Raw genomic sequence first — 22,877 nt, forward strand, 5'->3', positions numbered from 1 at the left:
ATTTAGTTCTGTCCCATGAGGAAAAGGACTTGCTGCAGTGAGTTATTTGACCTCCCTTATTGCTGGTGATTAGTTTTATGTGAACCTGTTTGTAGGTTAAAAGCACAGCTGAGGCTCCTAGTTACAACAATATGCATAACCGAGGTGATTCACTTCTATAACCCCTTTCAGACCTAAGTGTTTAAATGCAAAGTGTGTGAAGCTAAATAGGTTCACAAAAATGCAGACGTACAACATATGTCTGCATATCCAACATGCTATGTTAGTGGATACTAAATAGAGCAAAACCGTATAACATTTTTCAAGTGCCTAAAATGTAGGGGGTAAAGGGAGAAGAGATCAATTAACAAGGATCGAACTAAGAAGATATTCATGGCGTAAAGAAGCAGAAGAGAGATGACAAGTTAGGGACAAGAGCCAGTCAGAGCAGAGGACAGTCATGGGTCAATACTTGAAGCATATTCTGCTGACACCGCACAGCTCAACACAAACACGCAAAGACATACACACATACACACACATTTTTACATTCTTATGTACAAAAGTAGAAAGATATACTAATCAAATCGCTCAACCAAAGTCAATGACTCAAGACGGAAAAGGAAAAATATACAAATATTGAAAATAAAGGAAAGTCATGCATCCAAACCCGAGATATTCTCATATTCTCTACAGAAAGTGCCTCAATTTAAAGTGCCTTTAAATTATCAAGGTCATCTAAATTCAACTCAGAATGCCTCCATTTTATCTTCATTGAGCCATGCAAAATTTTGTTCAACCAGTTTATAAAAATTACTGTTAACGAAGCTTGCTTTTGTGTTTATGAGAGCTAAAACAATGTGGTAATAATCTAGAAACTTTTAAGTGTAAGTGCATTGAAATATGTTGTAATCAACAAGTCATATCAAAACAAATGGTAAACATCCCAACATTGGAATAGTAATTCCACTGACTGCTCTGAACGGAAACCTGACTGACAGGAGCAAAGCTTGACTTTACTTAGGATGGAAAATATATATCTCAATTAAGATCTCTTTAGAAACAAAGCATAAAGCTATGAGTTTCGTGCAACACTGTCATGTTGGAGCAGCATACTAAGGCTAACTTGTAGAAATATATGTGGAATAAAATATCTAAAATTTCATCTGCTTCAGATCAAACAAATTTTAATAACAAAGAAAGATAATCTGAGGAAATACAAAGAGCAGTTTGGGTTCTTTTGTGACCTCCTGGAAGTAGTTGGTGATGCACTCAGATTAATTTTGTTAAGCCTGTCACTCCTGGGAAATTCTCCACTGTTCCATATTTTTGTGGATAAAGGTTCTAATTGTGGTAATCCAAATGCCTGTAACCATTTCCAGACTGACAGATTTAAATTATTTTTTCAAATATTCTTGCATTTTATTAGATCAGGACATCTAAGTGATTTTTTGAGTAATTATTTAATAGAAATTAGTTGTTTATATAGGGACACATTGTTTTGGACAGTGTCTTTTAATTATTATCTAAAATTATCATTTTAAGGCAGATTTTGTACTGCCTCAGGTTATCTTTGTATATTTGTTTGTACGAAAACGCACTTTGAACAGGACTATTGCTGAAATGAGCTATACAAATAAACCTGACTTAACTTGAAAGCCAAGAAAAATGTGTTATGTGTTTGGTTGCCTAATTGGAGACACAATCGCATTCTGTTGCAAATTCATCCCTCTGATTCCCTATGAGACTTTGCTGAAAAGAATAAAAAACAAAAACGAAGAGGGAGTTTTGGGGTCCATCAGTAACCAAACAGGAAGTGGATGGTGTCATTTTTCTATAGCCATTAGACTGCAAACAACATTAACTTCATAATGACTAGTTAATGGAAAACCCGTGTCTGTTGCCCTTTTAATTAGCTGATCAAGAGGAATTAAATTAGAACATTTAATGATAAATGATTAATCAATTGTTCAAAGATAAATCAAATAGAGTTGAGGTAAAGATTCCTGGTATGGTGAAATAAATATAGACATCCACTTGGTCGTGCAGTAAATAACACCATATTATCATAACACCTGCATATTTAATTATCTCTTCAATACATTAATCAAGTAGAAAAAATAGAACTGCTGGAGTCAGACAAGATGAGCACTTTGTAGGTACACAAATGTGACAGTTATATTCTTCATGGTAATTTTCCTGTGTGCTTGTGTGTGCATGTGTGTTTAAGCTTCTGGTAAAAGAGAAGTCTGTGATAGGGGCCTCTCCATCTTTGAAATGAATTAGCGTGTTGCGCCTTATTGAGTGAAGCTCACTGTTTAAGTGAAACTGATGAGAGATGTGTGTGCAACAGCGACTGGGCTATAAGTATGTGGCTGAGGTCACAGGTTAATCCTTATTGATTCGCTCCGCCGTCTCCATACAGCCGCGCAGGACGACAGCAGAGGAGCAGCCCACTTCTATAGCCGGCTATCTGGGTAGAACAAACGTGGGATAAAAATCACTGTCGCCTTCAAGCGCACACATCCTACGTTGGCGGATGCTAAAGAGGGTACGGACAAGAAAATTGAGCATCATCTAATCTCTAAATAGGTAGTTAAACAGACTCTCCTTAGACAGACTGCAGATCGTGACCTTCTCAGCATCACAGAGATATGATCATGTTCATACCATCAAGTGCACTTGTTCTCATTATAAAAAATCTATAGACGAGGGCAGGCATGTATTTCTAGAAAACTGATTTAACTTAAAAAAAAAAACAAACACAGACACGGAAGGAGATATATCATTTAAATGCTACCTACAAATCTAAAAATCACAGCAACCACTGACAGGCCACCCGGAGAAACCCAAATAATACCTAAGCCAAGCTGTATTTATTAACAATCTCATCCCACAGGAGGACAGGTGAAATATTACATTAATATGAACAACTATTAATAATAAGCCCCCCTCCTCCTCCTGCTCTCACCCAACTCTTTCCCAATCACTCCTTCTCTCTCCATCTCTATCACCCCCATATCCCCCGCCCTCTGTCTCTCTGCCTCTAATCCTATCATGCGGGCAATAAGTGTATGCACCATGAGCACATTTAATTTCTGCGGTTGGTTTTCAGCGAGCCCAGAGGTGAGCCTTAATAAGGATCAATGGCACTTTATCTGGGACAGCACCCACTTCACAGCATGCAAATTACACGGCAACCCTTAAAAAAAGAAATGGATTTAATTAAAAAATGTAGAACCACGGGCTCTGGAAATTCAATTAAAGGATTTATGCAAAGGTTGGCTAGCTTTTTGTGTTGCAGTTCCTGCTTATATAATGAGCTTTTCATATTAAAAATCAATAGGTAATCTGGGCTAGGGGATCGGCTGCTTATGTACATTTTTGAAATCAATTTGAAAAATAGTCCATCAGCTCTGTGTCACAACAAAGAGCGGAGGGGGTGTTGTGTGTATAGGGGTGTGTGTGTGCGTGTGTGTGCGGGTATGTGTGTCTGTGCGTCAAATTGTGAGGGTCAGTGGTAAGAAAGCAGAGCTGCTAGCGGAGTGACACTGAGGTGATAGGTTTCATATTTCTCCCTCAGAGGGTACAGACGCTCTAAAGAAAGAGTACAGGGTAAGTGGGAAGGGATGTCTCTCTGGTCAGGTCAGTTTCTGGTTCTTTGGTCTGTTCTGATCCCTTCCATTAGAGAGACAGCACTCTGGCAACAAGCGTCTAGTTGGTTCTGACCTGTGGCTCTAGGGTAATTTAGGCGAAGCCCGACTCAGACTCAGTCCAGACTCGGGCATCACCTGTTGGAGAGACGTCCTAATGGTCTCCCCGAGGCGTTCAGAAAAGGTGGAGCATAAGGCATTATTTTTTTTTCTCCCTTTACAATCCTTGGATTACAATCTTTCTTGATAGAAAGATCATAATTTTTGTTCATTTTAATGATTACAGCTCACAGCTAATAAAAATCCAAACTCCAGTATTTCAGATTACAAGAAGTAGTATAAAACACACAACAAAGAGAAGGAATTATTAAGACAGAAATGCTATAATATGACCCTCTTTTCATGGATAGGACTGCTGACTTCACAGTTATCCATGAAATCATTAAGAAAGAAAAAAAAGTCTTAATTCAGTAAATACAGAACTTGGGGAAAATGTTGAGCGTTCCTTCCACTTGAAACAGACAACAGGACCTCAAGCTGTACAGTTTAGCTGAAGTGAAAACAAGAAAACAAGAACTTTGGAAGCAAAAGAAGTTTGGTGAAAAATGACTGTTTTCCACTTCAACGTCACCCATTTTCAGCAGGGATATTGTTCGTGCCCCCTTCACACTCGTGTTGTATAACTGCGCGCAGGCACGAGGGATGAATGACTGACTGCATACAGTAGCGGACTGTCAGCGTTTGATTGGTTCTTTATTGATCCAGACACGCTTTCCATCACATCAACTCATCCACAATAAACCATTTACACAGTTTCCCTGTGCAATGGACCGAATAACCAGGCCTCAGGCCATCTTTGTTCACCCACCCTGTGTGTGTGGGTGCGTGTGAGTGGGCGTGAGGGGGTGTGAGTGCGTGTGAGTGGACGTGAGTGCATGTGTGCGTTTGTGGCTGTGTCTGTGTGTTTTCTTAATGAAATGGTATCTCCGTACACAATAATCCTGGTAACAGGATTGGGCAGAAACACACATGTCAATACAGCCAAATGGGATTGTATTTTTAAATCCAACAGTGCACTGTCACGTCTTTCACTCCTCATGGCCCTACCTCTGTCTCTAATATAAGGAGGTTTTCTCCTTACATTCTGAAACAGCACAGCAGGAAACGTCTGGTAGGAATATCTTATTAATATTGGAACGTTCCTGAAAAGTGGTCCAAAACATGGAAATCAGAGATCATTCTGTGTGCGATTATGAAGCAATCTATCTCCACCACTGATGAGAAGCCAACGCAGTGTTTCCAGCCAGGCTGGAAGCTGACCCCCTTCTGTGTAGCTCCTAATCATCCAAAAGGACTCTATTACAACAGCCTGGCAGCTCATCTAACCCTGCAGAGAAGAAGCGGAGGGGTGGTGGGAGACTGGGACCTCTGCTCCTCTTTGTTTCCACATGGCTGAGCAGAGCATGCATACTTACACCCAGGGAACTAAGGTGCACAGCAGACAGAGCATAGAGCATCTAACCTTATGTCTGTCTGCAGGAGGGAAACCGATACCAAAGCGCTTCATTGTACGTCTGTTATACAGTATGTTAATGCTGATGTCTCACTCGCAGGAGTCGTCTGAGGGTTTAACCCCTGAGGTGCAGGACTGAGCTCCTGATCACAGCCAGAAAGGCTCAGTGCAGGAGGCGCTGGTAAATCCCACATCTTCGACCCAAAACCTTCTTTCTCTAAGGCAGCCATGTCTGCTGGTGGCTGGTCAAAAGTTCAGTCCGTGCATATGTAAAAAGGTGGCTGGGAGCCCGAGGCAGGATCCTGGGTGAAATAATCACACTAAAACACTAGGAAGCATAGGGACAAGGCAAGAGAGCGTTGATGAAACCAGCCCCTTAGGGACTGGCAGAGCTACTCAGGTGTGTGCCCACAAATCCTTCCCCTTTCTCACTCGAACCATTATAACTGCATGATGAGATACTGAAGGCACTGCCCACGCACATCTTCATGCTGCTCAGCATTATCTGCGCCTATAGTTAAAGTATAGATTTGATGAGCGTGGGCTGAGGCCAGCTGCTCGAAGCCTGAGGGTACACTGATCACGAGGGAGCAATCAGTCAGTCAACAAAATGTCACAGGGTCAGTGATCCAGCACGACAGCATGGTGACAACCTCACAAAGGTTACAGCCCAACTAATAATTGCAACAGTCACAGAAATTCATTATGTGCTGTTTAAATGTGAGTCCAGACTTTTGGTTCAAAGTGCACAACATACTCCTGATCTCACACTGCAAGATCAAACACAGTCAAGGCTGTCACTGATTTTATTTTTTTAATTTATCTTTACATTTTGCCACGTCACAGTCTCAAATTTCAGTGTAGTTCAAACAGATCTAATGTGACCAGATAATTGTGAAGTAAACATGATCAAGGTTTACAACATTTTTTAATGTAAAACAATTTGATAACTTCATTTCTCTTTGAAATATGTGAGTTAAGTTTAAGTATTTTAATTTAGTACTTTAAAACTCAAACAACCATTTGATGTTTCTGTGTTTCTCTTTCTGCTTCCTGATGAGAAAATCAAATTACAAAAATATGCACTGAACCCTCAGTGATAAACATGGCAGTGGCAGTATCATGCTGTGGGAATGCAACACAAAATGGTTGATGAGAGATGAAGGGAAGATGAGGCTAAATACACGGTGATACTAGAAGAAAAAAAGATATAGGCACCTCACGATTACATGTTACTTTGTGTTGGTCTGTCACATAAAAGCACCATAAAATAGGTGGAAGTTTGACATTGCAATATCAAAAAGTGCAAGGCTCTGTAGGAGCATCAATCAGAATCCACTGGGTTTAAATCAAAAATGAAAATTTCCCTTCTATGTCTTGTTCTCGCAGGTTTTGATGCTCATATACACCCCCATTGCAGGCCAGATCTTTGCATACTGATAAACACAGCAAGCGGCACATGGAAAACTCCCACTCAAAACACGCTAAATTAAAAAAAATGGAAAAGGAAAGAAAAGAACAGAAAGAAGAAAAAAGAAATGTTAAAGGCCTGGTCTCACAATCTCTGATAAGTAGATCAAGGCACAGGGAGGGGAACGTGATGTTAGTGAGAGATAGTTTGGCTGATTAAAATGTCATGGCTCTTTATAGATGCCTTTCTCAACTCAGCAAAATGAAATCAGCTCTGTAGATCATAAAAAGAGTGGGCTGTGCTCTCTGCTAATAGATAACTTTCTTTCTCTTAAGAACCCGGAGTGCAAGTTGTATATTTTGGTAATATTTGAGCAAAATCAAAAACATTAAAGTGAGTTGTTGAAGAGTTTATAAAAATAATTAATCAGAGAGGATGGCAGTGAGTCACCATCTCTCATCACCTTTATTACAATCAAATCAAATACAGAGGACCACTCCAGGTGTCCCATTTATCTCACCAGGGCTGTCTCCCTTCATGCGTGCCTATCTGTGTGGAGAAACTAAACTGTATATCTCTCCACCTGAGCTCCTATAAATCAAACCTGTGCTTTAAATGAGAGGCTGGTTATTTGCGCAAGAACACACATGGGGGCCCTGTGATTGTTTTTTTGGAGTCGACTTTCTGCTTATGTTTGCATCCCTGAACAATCTCCGTGGATCCCGCAAGCGTACGCAAGCAATTAAAGCGATACCATCTTCATATCCCTGCAACCAATAACTGAAATAATATCACTGTTTTATTAAGCCCTTAATGTGGGGGCAGAAGCAGTGAGGAGTGGGATTTTAAAGAGGATACACTTTCAGGGGCCTTATCAAGCCCGAGATTTAAATAAGAGCAAATGTTCGGCTTAAGGGTGCGCCTGTGTATCTGCATGCGTGAGCCTGTGTGTGGCCTTTATCAGACATGGATTTTAGCTAATAGCTGTGTCAGCATACCAGAATTTAATTACTAGCTCCACCTTTGTCCTGTAATATTTACCAACATCTACACTTGGTTTAATTAACGAGACATAAGAAAAGCCACCACCCCGTTCTGAAGGAGAAAGAGAAAAAAAAAGGTTATGCTAATTACATCTGTGTGCATGAATCCAAAATGTCGGAGCACTTGTTTAACAAAGTTTGGGCACTCTTCAATTCACAGAGGACAGATTTTAAGGCTGAAGCTATACAAAAATACCAAAAAAAGAGCTGAAGGGGGAGGAGTGAAAAAGAGTGATTTACAATAAATATAGTCAAAGAAACGATCAGCTTGGCATTTGGTGCTGAGGAGCGGCTCCTCTCATCTCTCATCCTGTGTCAAAAGGCGGAGAGACGAATGACGGCCCGAGGCCCTGCGTCTGTCAAACATGATGGATCAGAACAACGCTTCACTAAAACTCTGCCGCACCGCCTTTCAACACGTCACATTTTCACTTCAGTGAAAACACCAAACTGATAAAGTATGAAGAACAGCTAATGGAAAGATGTAATTGTCAAAGTAAAGAATATATTAAAAGGCTGTGAAGCCTAAAGGGTACAGTGTTGGATGAATCACAGATCTGGATCTTATAAATCAAACACAAAGTGTTTGGCTATGTTAACTCTGACACTTCACATCACTTCTTTCTCATAAAGAAAAAATTGTAAAGAAAACTGCCCCAAAAGTGCACACAAATCATACAAAGCTCTATATGAACATGTGAACTCATAACTGTTTGACTAACCTCAGAAAACATTTCAGCGTTATTGGAGAAGGAGACCATCCAACATATTCCAAATTTGAGGTTTAACGTTTTTTCACAGTCTACCTTCCAAAAAGGCATGACAACCTTGAGTAAAACATCAAAGATTTATAGTTTCACAGCATCTACACAAAAAATTTAATTGAAATATGACACATTGATGTTATTTGCAACAAAAGAGTACATTTTCATCCATTTGTCTGTTGTCTATGTCCGCTTATTTTTGAGGGGTTGAGAGAGGACTAGTTCCTATCTCTGGGAATCATTAGGTGAGACGCAGGACACCCATCCATCACAGGGCCAAAGCTCAATCTAATATGCCAAAAAATACAACATATGGATTATTACAGCCATATATAATTACTGTATGTATATTATTATACAGGTAAAATGATGAGTTACCGCTGTTATAGTTACAGTAATATTATCCACATTTATTTAATGTAAGCAATAGGGCTAGTTTTATTCACCAGATTCTGATGACAATCTTGGATTAGATATTGGGCTCAGGTCACCAATCCATACAGTGATCCAGACAGCAAAGTGTTGCGATACCAGAGGTAATATTTCTACGTGTTTTATTCTGGAAGTTTAGGTTCATAGTTTCAAAAATGTTGTAAATAAAATACACATAGCAATCTCATAAAGAGCAAAATGAAAGAAAAATTATTCAAATATATCAATAGAAGGCCAGAGTGAGTGAAAAGTTTGCGGTGTGCAGAACAAGCGACCGATTGCAGCATTTAAGTGTTTTAAATCAGAAAATACAAGACTTTTGTTATGTGCTGCGTGTAAACATTTAGGATAGTTTAAGTTATTTTGAATTGTTACAGTGAAGGTTCAAAATATTCTTCAAGTAGGTCCAAACACTTTGATCAGTCATGTCCCTGGTTTACCCTGAAGTTAAGAAAAACCATCTTAATGTCAGTGGACAATAAATCCAACCTTTAAGCTTCTAATACCTACTTTGGACAGCTTTGTTTTGAGTTATGTTTACTATTCCTTACACCACTGCTAAGGAAATGCCACGTCAGTATTTTAATGCATAACAATTGAGGAGAAAACTCCAGACATCTGCTGAGGAGCAGCAGGGAGCTTCAGTAGACAACAGGAGGGCTACCTGTGATTAAAATAAGTTGAACAATTTAATTTTACCAAACTTTCAACATCAGTAAAAGTTGGACTTGGAAATCTCGGTAATTTGTTTGGAAGACTTTGACACTAGGTTTTGTAATCTAGAAATTATATGGACATTGATGTTAGTGTTAGCAAGGCTAGTGGTGTAAACTGTAATCATTTTTAGAAAAAGTTGTTGAAAACTGTGTAGAACTGTACTTAAATAATGAATGTGCTTTTATAGAAGAAAAAAAATTAAAGCTGTATACCCAACAAAGCCTGTGTGGCATTTGTCATATTTGCATCAAACACTATGGCTCAAAAAACCTTTAGTGTTTAAGTAAAATGCTCAGGATTGGACAATATTTTTGTGAGTAGATATTTAGATTTGTAAATTGGGATTTAAATCCAAAAATTCAGGACTGGAGCATCTCCAGTCATTGTTAGTTTGTTTCCATACATGGAATTAGCAAAACTGGAGAATAAACAAGCAACACATTTATTTTTCAAGCAGAATATTCTCCTTATCCATCTTCCAGTTTAGTAAAGGAGTAAGTTGTAGAAGCTAATAATAGCCTGTACGTCTAACTGTTGCCAGTCTGCAACCCTCTGCTTTACAGACATGTTGATTATAGCTTAACTGTAGTTTTAAAACAATACCACCTTTATAACAGCAAAGGAACATATAAATGTAATTTCCATCACTATATGTATTTTACAACCTGAAATATTTCCAAGCAGCTTAACTAAGACGCTGTTCAAAATAATTGACAAGTTTTTCATTACTCAGTATTTGTAATCTATGCTTGCAGACACATGCATCAGTCTTATCTCAGTGTAAACCAAGACTAATATCAAACATTGAAGTTTGTCATAATATTTTCCTCCCATGCTAGTTTTTCCGGGTTGGTTTTCTTCTCAACAGTGCAGCTCTGTGGAAAAACTGTAATCTGTTTGTGCAACTCCAGATAAACAAAAGTCAAGCACTTATGCTGTAGTTTCATTTTGGAGGCAATACTTCACCTCCTGCAACAGTTTCAGCTCTTTCCCTGAGCAGACAATGACCCTACAAGGAGCGCTTGACCCAAAAACAAAACTCCCAGAAGCACAGGGGTCCAATAACTGCAACAACCATCCAAGTGAAGTGTCAATTTTCTGAGGGGGATCTAGTTTTACAGCTGCTTCTAAATTAAAGTTGTAATCTGATGAAATAAAGAACAGGTCCCCCTGGCATGGCAACTAGCAACTTCTCTGTGTCTCAAAACAAAACTGTGCTTTATGACATCATGTGTTCAATGTGTCTTGGCTTTCAACAAGTATTTACAAAGCAAACCAAATGGCAAATGTGGAAAAAACACTCATAGAAGGTTACCCAGGTGGGCAGGTGATATTAAAATCAAAACAACTTTGTTAGACACTTTTAGACTTTAGGAACAAGAATGCACAAATTGTGAAATGCATTCACTTTTGTCTGGATGTTGTAGTTCATTAGATCTGGTGTCATCTAAGAGAGAAGAACTTAAATAAACAGTAACAGGAGAAACTGCAGCTCTATCTATAAAAGACAACATCACAACGGAGTGACTCATTTCCATCCGATTCCTGTTCTTTCCCCAAAATAGAATAGAATAGAATAGAATTACTTTATTCATACAGGCAGGGAAATTATTTTCAAAAGAAATACATGCTCAGTCAGAACTGAGTCTAATCGCATGAAACTAATACACTCAGTGGGTGTTTGTGCAGATTCATGGTGATCAAACACTTTCTGAGTTGCTTCCTTACCATAGACTTGGTGAAAGGTCTGGCCAGAGTAAACAGAAAGGTCATCAGCCACCAGCTCTTATGAATGGAGGTGTACATCATGTTCCCAGGATGCAATGCATTGGAGGTCACACCATGAGGTGAAAGACGCCGGTGTAGCTCATTGCTGAAGAGGATGTTGCAGAGTTTAGCCCGGTTGTAAGCCAGCATGGACCAGTACTCCTTCTTCGAAGGGGAGAGCACAGCCAGATCCACCTTCCCACACGAGTCTAACAGGTCCGTGAACCTAAAAGTGAGTTCACAGGAGAAGCGTGAGTGAGTCTGTGAAGGTTTTCTGACAGCAGATGCGTGGAGCTGGCTGCATACAAATCAAAGACGTGACATGATGTTCTTTAATTGCCTGCGACAGAGCTGTTAAACTCCAGATGTTTGACAAGGCTCCTTAAACATTACTCTACTCGTGTTATTATGCACCGCATCACAATACTTGAGCACAAAAAAACTACACTTTGGGTGTTGTGTGTGTGTGTGTGTGTGTGTGTGTGTGTGTGTGTGTGTGTGTGTGTGTGTGTGTGTGTGTGTGTGTGTGTGTGTGTGTGTGTGTGTGTGTGTGTGTGCGTGTGTGCGTGTGTGTGTGTGTTTGAGAGAGAGTGAGCGGAGCTCAGCTCTGAACTGGAGGAACACACTCTACATATTAATCCAGTCATTAGAAAACAACCAATCAAAATGTCACCTGGGTTCCTTGTTGTGATTTTACAAGCTAGCCGCCTCTTGTTTACTGTCGCCTTCCGCAACATCCTTGCTTGGCTAAATTACAACATCTGCAGGCTTTTCATTTCATGTGCAGCAACTTCATAACTACTTTAGCAAGTAGAGATTGATAAATCAATTGCCTGAAAATGGCCTGTGTGTATTTTATCCACTATTTGTTCATACAATGCAGTAAAATTGTGTCTAGTTAGAGCTAAATGAGACTTTTCAATCAGCTTGCTTCTTTAGCAGATGATTCAAAGACATTAAAGTAACAAAGTAAAGAAATTTAAGTGGAAATCATTTGCAGTCTGCAGAGTTATAAAAGGTCTTTTTATGAAGAGAACTTTCATTACTTTCTAAACCAGTAATAAGGTTGGCAATTTTAAAAGCAAACATTAAAATGTTAATCTAAAAGAAAAGAAAGCTTCAGGAAATATCAATTATTTCAGTTCTGATTTAAAGGAACTAAGTTTCTGCACATCTCAGGTTTTCATTGCATTTGTCTTTTCGGTTAATGACCGTATCCTCTCACCTGCATATATTTCTATCTATCCAGACAGAAATATAATAAGGAGTAATGAAATTCTGATTCATTACTCAATATTTATTTGTATTTATAACAGTTTTGATTTTGAGATTTTACAGACTTTACCAGTTTGAACAGGGCCAGAAAATCCCACCTACATTTCTAGTCTTTCAAATAAGTATTAAGTATTTTATGATAAGAAATATCAAACATAGCGTTTCTACACATAAAACCTAAACTTTGGTATCACCTGGTTTCAGAAGAATCATTCTTAAGATGAAGGTCAATTAAAACTACAAGAAAGTGGTTCTCAAATTTTTATGACATATACTCCTGTGTAAAAATTTACAGTTTGTCAGAGATTTTACAACAGTAGTACAAGTCTTTAATAATTTGTTGAGTTTTAGCAAATCAAGGCAATAAAAGAGACATGGCTATCTGTGGGAACAGAATAATTGGCTGAATCTACTGGATGTGCTGCTGCTTGCTTCGGTTTTCACCCTATTCGCCACTAAATTTCTCTTTTGAGATGTCGATAACGAGGCCAGGTTTAATGTAACTGAACAACTTGGTTTCATTGGCTGTTGGTGCTCATCAGCTTAACACTAAGAAAATTGTGTAAATACTAACAGCTGCCACTGGAGAGACACAAGGCACCACCAGTGGTTGTTCTGCCAGAGTTTAAGCATCATGAAGGTAAACAAAACCTGTATATGGTCAATTCCACAGTAAGCCCAAATGGTGAAAAGTGATAAACCATCCAACCATTACTCGAATGTCCATCTTTTCCAATCCTGTCTCTAACAGGTCAGTGATTTACCAGCATACAAGGAGCTTATGGAATACAATATGCTGCCAGGTCAGAGGTCGCACACTATCCATGAGGGGAAGCTAAATGAATAAACGGAAGTCCAGCAGAAACTGTAAATAACACAAACAAAAAAGGAAGCAACTTCAGTGGATGCAATATAGGTCTGGAATGAGGTGTATAGGAGGGAAGATGTGCGATGAGATATTGTCTAAATTTGCTCCTTCTTCTGGTCTAGTTCAGTGTGTAACCAACTCCCTCTGGTCCTGGCTAAGCCCCCTTTGGGGCAGTTAAATCCCCCGCTGATCATCAAGGAGAGGAAGGAAGGTGAAGATAATGTGTTAGGGAAGCAGAAACAGGAAGAGTGTATGTTACCATGCCTGTCCTGACTTTAGAAATACACACGCTGCATAAAATATTTAAGTTTTCAATAAAATGACAGTTGAACGATTATCTCACACTGAACAATGTTAAAAAAAATCCCATCTTTATGTTGAGTGTGTAAAATATGCCACATTAAAAAAGAAGCACCTTTATTGTTAAAACCTTCATGACACACCCTGCTGTTCAACTCACTCACAGAACTGTCTACATAATTTAGGTCCAGGGACTGAGATAACACAGGAAGAAGGATGTTTTAGTAAAACATGTTTGTGCTGATTAGGACATTTGTGTTGCACTAGTCTGCTGTAATAACTAACAATTTTGTGACTTCCTAGAGCGTCTACCATTCATTTACTTAAAACCTCCTGCTATTTAAAAAAAACTAAATGGGAATCACTGGGTGTTTCGGGTCTTTCAACATCATTCACCCTCTTCCAGGTGACCCAGCCAGAGATGACACATATTCTTGAAGAAAGTTGTTCCAACAGCTTTAGGATTTTTGCTAAATTTGAAGCAGGTGTAGTTACTACACTGAAAAATGCTACATTGGGAGGACCTTATGAGGATTTCCCAGAGGTTCTGCACTTAAACTCTTGTGAAGTATGAAATATTCTACTGATGAAGAACTTTGCCCTTGTTCTTGCCATCCCAAGACAAAAAAAGGCCCCCAATATTGCATATATTCAGTTCAACAAATGCTGTAAAAACTCTCTTCGGGATGTGTTTTATTCTAGAAAGTTTCTTTGAATGCTATTTTTCTTATTTTTTTCAAGAATGTATCAAACTTTTGCTCCTGTCCTTTCATGCTTTGTAAAACGCAAGTCATACGAGTCATGCTGTTATAGTAGATTTGCTAGAATAACTGTATGTTTCTCAGCTGCGCAGGTCACTCTGCAGAGCTCCAATCAATCACCGCTGGCCCGTCCAACTGACTGAAACCTGAATCAATGCTGCCCACAGAAAGAGAGTGACTCTGAAACACATGGCTCAGGGCTTGGGCTCACCGATCACTGCAAGATATCATGCTTGTCTACTGCACAGTTGTGGAGTAGAGTTGTTTAACAATGGGACGGATTTAAAGAACAATAGATGAGGGGAAAGTAGCGAGAAAGAGAGGGCGAGTGCGGGGGTCAGGCAGAAAGGAGCAGATACTTGATCAAAGTAAATTTTAGCTGATAAGTCCATCCATCAAGCTGATGATACGTTTGATTCATAGTGACAGCATGGGGAAGGAAATGAGTTTCAGTGACTGAGGCTGTCATGTTTGACAATACACAGTAAGTCTTATCTGTCAAATTTGTCCTGAAAACTAGCCACTGTGGCGGTTATAACAGCAAGAGCAGAGCTGAAGGGTTGGAGATTAGACAGGGTAGTTTTGGGAGATTACTGCTTAAACTTTATCTGAGAGACTTTCCTGCAGCTTTACTGTGAATGCTAGAAATGCTATAAAATTCAGCGAGAGTGAAGTTTACTTTTCCTAATGGCACCTTCAGTAATACTGGGAAATGAATTAGCTGAAATTGTGCATTATATTAATTTGATTGTACCTAAAGATGATTCTACACTATCATGAAGTTCACAGGTAAGATATCCTTCTTCCTCCTAGCATGGTTTACCTTTATGCTTTTTCTCATATTTCAACAAAAGTAAAAATCCATGTTGAAAAAAATATATATATTTCTGGTGTTCCAATGAGAAAAGAAACAAAGGGTGTCCGAATCTGATCCCAAGTGTGATTTCGATCACAACCATTCTTAAACTGTCTCTCCAATAAAACAGAGTTGTCAGGAGTGTCAAATGAAGCCCCTAGATCTAATATCTAAGGACAGAAGTGTGATCATTGTCTTTATTTACCAACCAAGTTTTTACCTGTGTGACTCTGAGGATACGACTACAACTCTGGCAGGAGCTGAACGACGCAGGACGTCCTGAAGACACTGCACAAGGAGGAAGTGACCAAGATGGCAGATCTGGAAGGTGGACTCAAGGCCATCTTCTGTCAGACTCCAGGGCTGAGTGCACACGGCAGCGTTGCATACCAGAATGTGCAGGGGACTGTGGCGAAAGAAACAATTTGAACTGGTTGACTATACAGAGACGAAAAAGAGGCAAAGCATAGATCAGAATAAGCTGATATACGTACAAGTTGTGACTATGAAAAGAATGATTATCAAAGTATAAGATAAAGTAAGAATAGTAAGAGAAGTGGAAACAAAGAAAGAAATAATGTATTTTTTCTGGGAAAAAAAGCACACATTTTGTCATTTTTGTAACTTTTTTTTTTCAAATGTGTTCCTGTTTGTAATTGTTTATAACAAAACATTATTTTCATGTCCAGAGCTACTTAAAAAAGTAGGAAAGAACAAAAATAAAAACAAGACACTTGAGAATGCAGCCAAAGTAGCAAAATAAGGATGATCCCAGATAGAGACCCGACTCTCAGATCAGTGGGTGGTGAAATATTTTTGATGTGTTTACTTTCACAAATCTTAACTACCCTTTCTATGTGGCACGATCTTCAAGGAATGTAGGAGTGCTCACTCCCACTGTTTTCAGTGTTAATAATAACCAGCTACAAATCCACTCTACGTATTTTATTAGAAAGTTCATTTTTTTGTCACGGAAACAACTTATTTCCTTTTTACATCAATAGGAAGCCACGTCCTGTGATTCCACATATTCCTATTCACACATGGTAGTGTCGTTTAGTTTTTAAAGAGGCATGGATCCATGGCTTTTTTGTGTCTGAAAAATGTACTTTAAAATTATATATGTATTTTCAAATAAAATAGGAATGCTACTTGTGTTGTATTTATTTCACACATTTAAGATATTTTAAGTTTGTCGGCTGAAAAATCTGAAATTTGCCCATTAAAGAAGGTTTTATTGGTCTGCAGAGGAGCATCATTATCAATGATAGGATTATACAGAGGTTTCTAGTGAGTCTCCCCATGGCTACACAATTACTGTAGATACTGACTCCAGCTGGCTGGATTCCAAGAGCAGCTACGAATGGAAACTGATTCTTCAATCATTTAAACACACTCGTGATGGAAGTAAAGTGTTTCAACACAACATCTGCACAGCTACCGTGAGAAACCAAATCCACCAGCACATCAACTGGAGAAGACGAAGCAGATAAAATCAAGTGGTCTCTGAAGTCATGATATTGAAAGCAGCTGATTTTATTCAGCGGTCCACATGTGCTTTGGATTTCCATTGAGTGGGCAAGCAGATCCACCTCCTCGTGGCAGAGAAAGGGGATTGGTCAAGGTAGTGAGAGATCCTTGTCGGTGACAGTGACGCTCTAGCGAGCTCAAAAGGCACAGTAACACAGGCGAACAATCCAAACACACCCCACCAATTTTTAATTTCTTCCATTAGAATTAATTATGAGGCCGAAGGCAATTTGTGTACCCTGTGTTTAAGACTGCCTACTGGATTAATTAAAAACTGGATGCTGGAAAATTAATGTGTGAATTGTTATGCCTTTCTATAATGAGCCATCCCATGCTATTACATAGTACTATACTGTACGATCACCTTCAGGCCTCTGAACACACTAGGTTCATTAAAGAGCACAAACCTAGGCAGGAGTCAACTTAGAGAATGCCAACCTCAGCACATATTCAACACACCAGCAGTGAGACATTTAAGTTTTTACCCAAAATATAGCAAGGCAAAGAAGTCTATAACTCAATTGTTTTGAGCCACAAAACACAAGTAAGTACAGTGCCTTGGAAAAATATTCACACCCAATGAAACTATCAACATTTTCTAAAGTTACAAGCACAAAGTTTGCCATATATCATTGGAATATTATGGGACCGACCAACACAAAGCAGTGCATATCTGTAAAGTGAACAACAATTAGTACATGTTTTGCAAAACAGTTTTCAAATACAATTCTAAAAAATGAGGCATCCACTGTTATTCAGATGCCCTCCGTCAACACTTCATAGAACCTCTTTTTGCTGCAATTACAGCTGAATTTCTATCAGCTGTACACTTCTAGATACTGACATTTTAGTCCATTCTTATTTGCAAAATAAGCTAAAATCAGTCAGATTTTTAAAGTCTCAGGAGAAGTACTCAAATGGATCTATTTCTGAACTTTGACTGGGCCATTCTGCCATATTAGAATGCTTTGATCAAAACCAAACATATTCAACCTGCAGCTCTTGAGCCACAAGTTGATCTTTGGATCTTCTACAGAGGTTCTTCATAACTTCGGCTAACAATCATGTATGGGTGTTTATGGTACCATTTATCATTTACCGTAAAAAATTTATTGTCATGATAATAATTTTGATTAATAGTCACAATAAATTTCAGTTAAGGTTTAAAAAACGTACTAAAATGTTAATGTTCCTATTTTCTCCTTTGTTTTGTTCCACAGGAACATTAGAAAATATCAGTAAATTTAGTCTATGTGAAATTTAGTGATATAAATCACACTTCTTTAAGCATGTGGCAACCTTAAGAAGGATGTTTCAAATAAAAGAAATTAATGTTTTTACATTACATGTATACTTAATTAGAAATGAAGGATTTTAGCTGTTGTTGTTTTAGCTGAATGACTCTAAAAGTGCCTGTAATATTTCCTTAGATCAATTTATCTTTTAATTAGGTAGAAAATAGTGTTTTAATTTACATAATTATTTCACAATTATTTGCAAAACACTGTTTTGTTTTTTTACTTTTTTATGTTTGTTTGTTTTGGGTTTTTTTTATTTATTTATTTATTTATTTTAAAACCTAAAAAGACAAACAAAATGGTGGATCCTCAAATGTGACCAAAATCTCCTGAAGTGGATATTCATCAAAAATAATGAGTTGGCTTTTTCAAAAAGATCGTGCTGAATTTTCAGCTGTGGGCAAGTTTTATTTAGCTGGACTGAGGGCAAAAAAGTGAGGGCCGATGTTAGTTTTTGAGCACAAAGACATGACTTGTTGCACACCAGAAATGGAAATAATTTAAGCAATCCTCTTTTTTTGCCACGCTTCCATTTCCATTTCTGCTTTACATGACCAACAATTGTCTTGAAAACAGATTCTCCCACCTGAGCTGTGGACCTGTATAGCTCCTCCAGAGATTCATGGGTTTATCAGCTGCTCTAGGCAAGTACAAACAGGCATTTAAATGCTTGGTAAGTTGGTATTTTTGAATGATTCCTTGTATGTCATTTGTTCTTTAAAGGTTCCACTGGATTTTATTTTCAGGAATCAGGCTTTAAAGGACTGGGTCAAAATGTATTCAGTCTTTGTGTGAAATTTTGAAAACTATCATATTCCATCTACTTCACGGTTATGCTCTACTTTGTGTCAGTCTAACAAATAGAATACAATTCAGTACAACACACTGAAGTCTATATGGGTTTACAAAGTGTGAGTTGAAGGGCTATGAATGCTTAATGCTGTAGATAAAATGAAACAGAGCAGTAAAAACGTGTGGTGATTTCAAGGTCTAGTGAGAAAATGCTATTTGCTTAAAAGATGGCAAATTAAATTTGTTGCTTTTGACTTGACGTTCCCTTGTCTAACAGAGTATGAAGTACAGTATCATTGTGCAAAACAAGGCAAAGCTCTTGGCTCAGTCCCCAGTGTGCTCACAAGGGGCTTCATACTAACGCCACGGGCTTGAACTCCTGACCCAAGTTTTCAACCCCTCACTAAAGCGTTCACTGTAAACTAATAGTTTTTCCAGTAACTCCTCTTAGGAATTCAATGTTGTGACCTTATTCTGCAAAGACAAAGGGACAAAACAGAGTCTGTCACTCAGAGAAGATCACAAATTTCTAATCAAAAACTCAGATAACCAACTTCTCTCTGGCCAGCAGAGAGCTTCCCCCACACACAGAGCTTAAATGTGGCTCTGGTGAGTCTGCTTGTAATGTAAAAGGCCTGTTAATTCAACTGCCCACCAGTTAGTCCCTCTCTCATAAGCGCAGGTCTAATGAATGTCTTTAATAGGCCTATTGCCGCATACCACAGTCCCTCTCTCCACATTAAGGCTTCACAGAACACCATGCACCGCGGTGCAATCTCAGCGCTGGTCAAACGAGGGTGTTAACTACCAGACGGGGACACATATGTTTATATATTTACTTTAAATAACCCCCGCGGGTGTGACCCCTGACCTCCTCGGTAATGTAGGCCAGCAGGAAGAGATTGCCTGTGTGAGTAAGGTTTGGACAAGCAGTCATTAACACTGGACTTTATTGAAATGAGGAAAACTGGAAACACACACAAAGTAAAGACTCTTTCTGACCCATATTTCTCCCCAAGAACCAGAAGTTAATGTTTATAGAGTAAGGAAAATTATAGGCCAAAGAACAGGAAATGTAATTGCAACCGTTTCATAACCTTTGAACCTTGTTAATGTATTTTACTTATTTATTTTACTGGAATTTTATGTTATCAGCCAGCAAAATGTAATGCATGTATTTTTATTTCATCGCATTTGAATCCTTAAGTGTTAAATTAAACAATATGACACACAAACAGCTCTGGCAAAAATTAAGAGACCACTGCAAAATGATCAGTTATCTGATTTTACTTTTTATAGGTTTACGTTTGAAAAAAAATTAACATTGTTCTTTTATTCTATGATCTACTGACATGTCTCCGAAATTCAAAGCAAAAACTTAGTACTTATATGCAGAAAATGACAAATGGTCAAAATAACGAGAAAGATGCAGCACTTTTAGACCTCAAATAATGCAAAGAAAACAAATTAATATTAATTTAGAAAAAACAATACTGATGTTTTAACTCAGGAAGAGTTCAGAAATCAATATTTGGTGGAAGAACCATGAGGTTTTCAATAGGGTTCAGTGCAGTGGTCTCTTAATTTTTTTCCACAGCTGTATGATAAACAGACTCCACCTGTTTGTAATTTAACCTCAAAAATATGTATAGATATACTGAGAAGGCCTCACGAGTTTGTAGCACATCGGTGAACAAACAGCATCATGAACACATTACCCATTGACAGGTCAATGGGTAATGTGTTGACTTCACAAGGCTGGATAAATGTCAACACTTTTCAATATTTTCATTGTTAAAAAAAGAATAACTGTACATCCTCTTTTGTTCTCTTAATCAGGCACTGCTGTGTTGGTCCATCATATAGAATCCCAAAAAAACCATTTGAGCTTTCAAGCAGTATGGAGACTTTTTCAAGGCATCAAAAATAAAAGTAGAGAAAATGAATGCAGGTGAGCACACAGAGCTTGTGTTAATTACGAGCTGCAGAAGCAGAAGTTGTACTAAGCGTTTATGTCAGCAGCGTCCTTCATCAATTACATCCCAATGAAATCGCACTGCATTCAACAATATCAATATCCAGGTAATTTCATTTCAAAGGACAGGCAATTAAAGCAGAATTGGGGTCAATGGAACACAAAGCAGCATGAAAGCCACTGACTGGAGCGCTTAAAAGCAAGAGAGTGAGAAACGAGGCAACGCAAAGAAAAAGACTCTGATTACATTTCACCTGTCAATGACACGCTGTAGGAGCATTATCGTGCACTTGTGTCCGCATGCAAACAGTGCGTGCACAGTCGTCTGAGCGTGCATGTATGCTCACGCATGTGGCCACTGTTTGTGGCTCCGCCGTGTGTTATGCCTGAAGACATACGTGCAGTAATAGAGTGTTGGTGGAGTCAGACAGCTGCCCAGTGCCATTCACAGCTCAGAGCTCCCAGCCTCCACTCTGCTCTGTTCGCCTTCTGATGAGAATTAATGTACTCTGACGTCCCGTGGGAGTCCCCCACTACCCACCGCCCCTCCAACAGCATGGCTAATGAAGAAATACAACCTTGCCAAAATACTGAGGTAAAGAGAGACTGAGAGACAACATGAGAAACAGAAAGAGAGAAAACTGGCAGCAGACAGATAATTTGAACATAGCGAAATGAAAGGGACGATAGGAAATGTATGAATTAAGCTATTATAAGGAGATACAAATACAAGAAGAAGTTGGAATAAAAGTATATGACACAGATCGAAGAACGTAACCATGGAGTTTGGCCGTGACCCAAGACGCGTGCCCTGGATGGCCATACCCTGCCCCAGGGCTGCTACGGGCGATGGCTGCCCTGCCTCTCCCCAAGGGGCTCCCTTGACACCAACAGCCCTTCCCAGACACACAAACACACACACGCTCTTTTGTCCTACTGAGACCTGCAGGTGGATGAGCAGCACAGATAACTGTATTCACGACCCCAAAATAGCAACGGAACGCCTGCTTGCCGGATGTAAGACGCAAGGCGTAAAAGCTGACCATGACAAAATGAGCGATGGAAAGCATTCAACCAATGTCAAGCAATTTGACACAAATACACACACTCACTCTTGGGGTTATGTCCATATGGTGTCTATCAGTAAAGTTCAGGATGTCCCTTAAGTACACCAGATTTAGATACACTGTTTATGTCCTTAATACATTAACATGGATTAGTTATTCCTCCAAGTCCTGAACTACTGAGGAAAAACTTCTAAATCTGATTTGCTAGAGTCTGAACCACAGTTCTGATATACTGTAATGATTTGAGTCCAAATGTCAGCAAAAATCAGACCCTAAAATAATACACATGAATAAAGAAATTATTAATATTGTCCTTGCTTACACGAGTACTATTACTCCTTGAACTTTCTCATTTTTCTTAAATCAACTTTAATTAATTATATTGAGATTTTATGATAGACTAGGAAAGTGTTGCACCTAAACATGAAATTGTCACATTGTTTGTTGCAAGTTTTTTGTTTTTTTTAATATTGAAATATAAAATTTACATTCAACCCTTTCACCCTGACACCCCTAAATACAATTCAAAGCAATCAATACTGGCTTATAAAATAATATTTAAAGCTTGAACAATTCAGAGAGCTTTGTTCAATCCGTCATCCCCCGGGAGAACGGATGGAGCTAAAAACAGGATAATCTTTAAAGAGACCTGAGGCTGCAAAAGACTTGTGGAGAATATATCCTTTTTCTTCCACCTCACAATCACAATGGTTCATTGTGTTCAGGTATCACTTCAAATACACAGAATTTGTAGCTGTAAAGTAGTAAAATGTGAAAGGTTCAACAGATATAAATACTTTTGCAAGGCAAAGTATCTATATCTTTGCAAGAATATGAAGATTTTCTAAGTTCAGAAACAAATACGTATGTTTATAC

General features: G+C 38.6%; 1 protein-coding gene across 1 annotated transcript in view; it reads right to left on the minus strand.

The window, feature by feature from the left end:
* The window catches only part of wwox (WW domain containing oxidoreductase), a 156,059-nt gene that overhangs the window by 90,305 nt on the left and 42,877 nt on the right, over positions 1–22,877 (minus strand). The window contains exons 7-8 of the mRNA XM_023352056.1: positions 15,560–15,745; positions 11,241–11,505 (exon numbers count right to left, since the gene is read on the minus strand). Coding sequence (XP_023207824.1) covers positions 11,241–11,505; positions 15,560–15,745 — 451 coding nt within the window. The remainder of the gene's footprint in view (positions 1–11,240; positions 11,506–15,559; positions 15,746–22,877) is intronic.

Source organism: Xiphophorus maculatus, chromosome 2 (assembly GCF_002775205.1).
Source record: "Xiphophorus maculatus strain JP 163 A chromosome 2, X_maculatus-5.0-male, whole genome shotgun sequence".
NCBI lineage: Eukaryota > Metazoa > Chordata > Actinopteri > Cyprinodontiformes > Poeciliidae > Xiphophorus > Xiphophorus maculatus.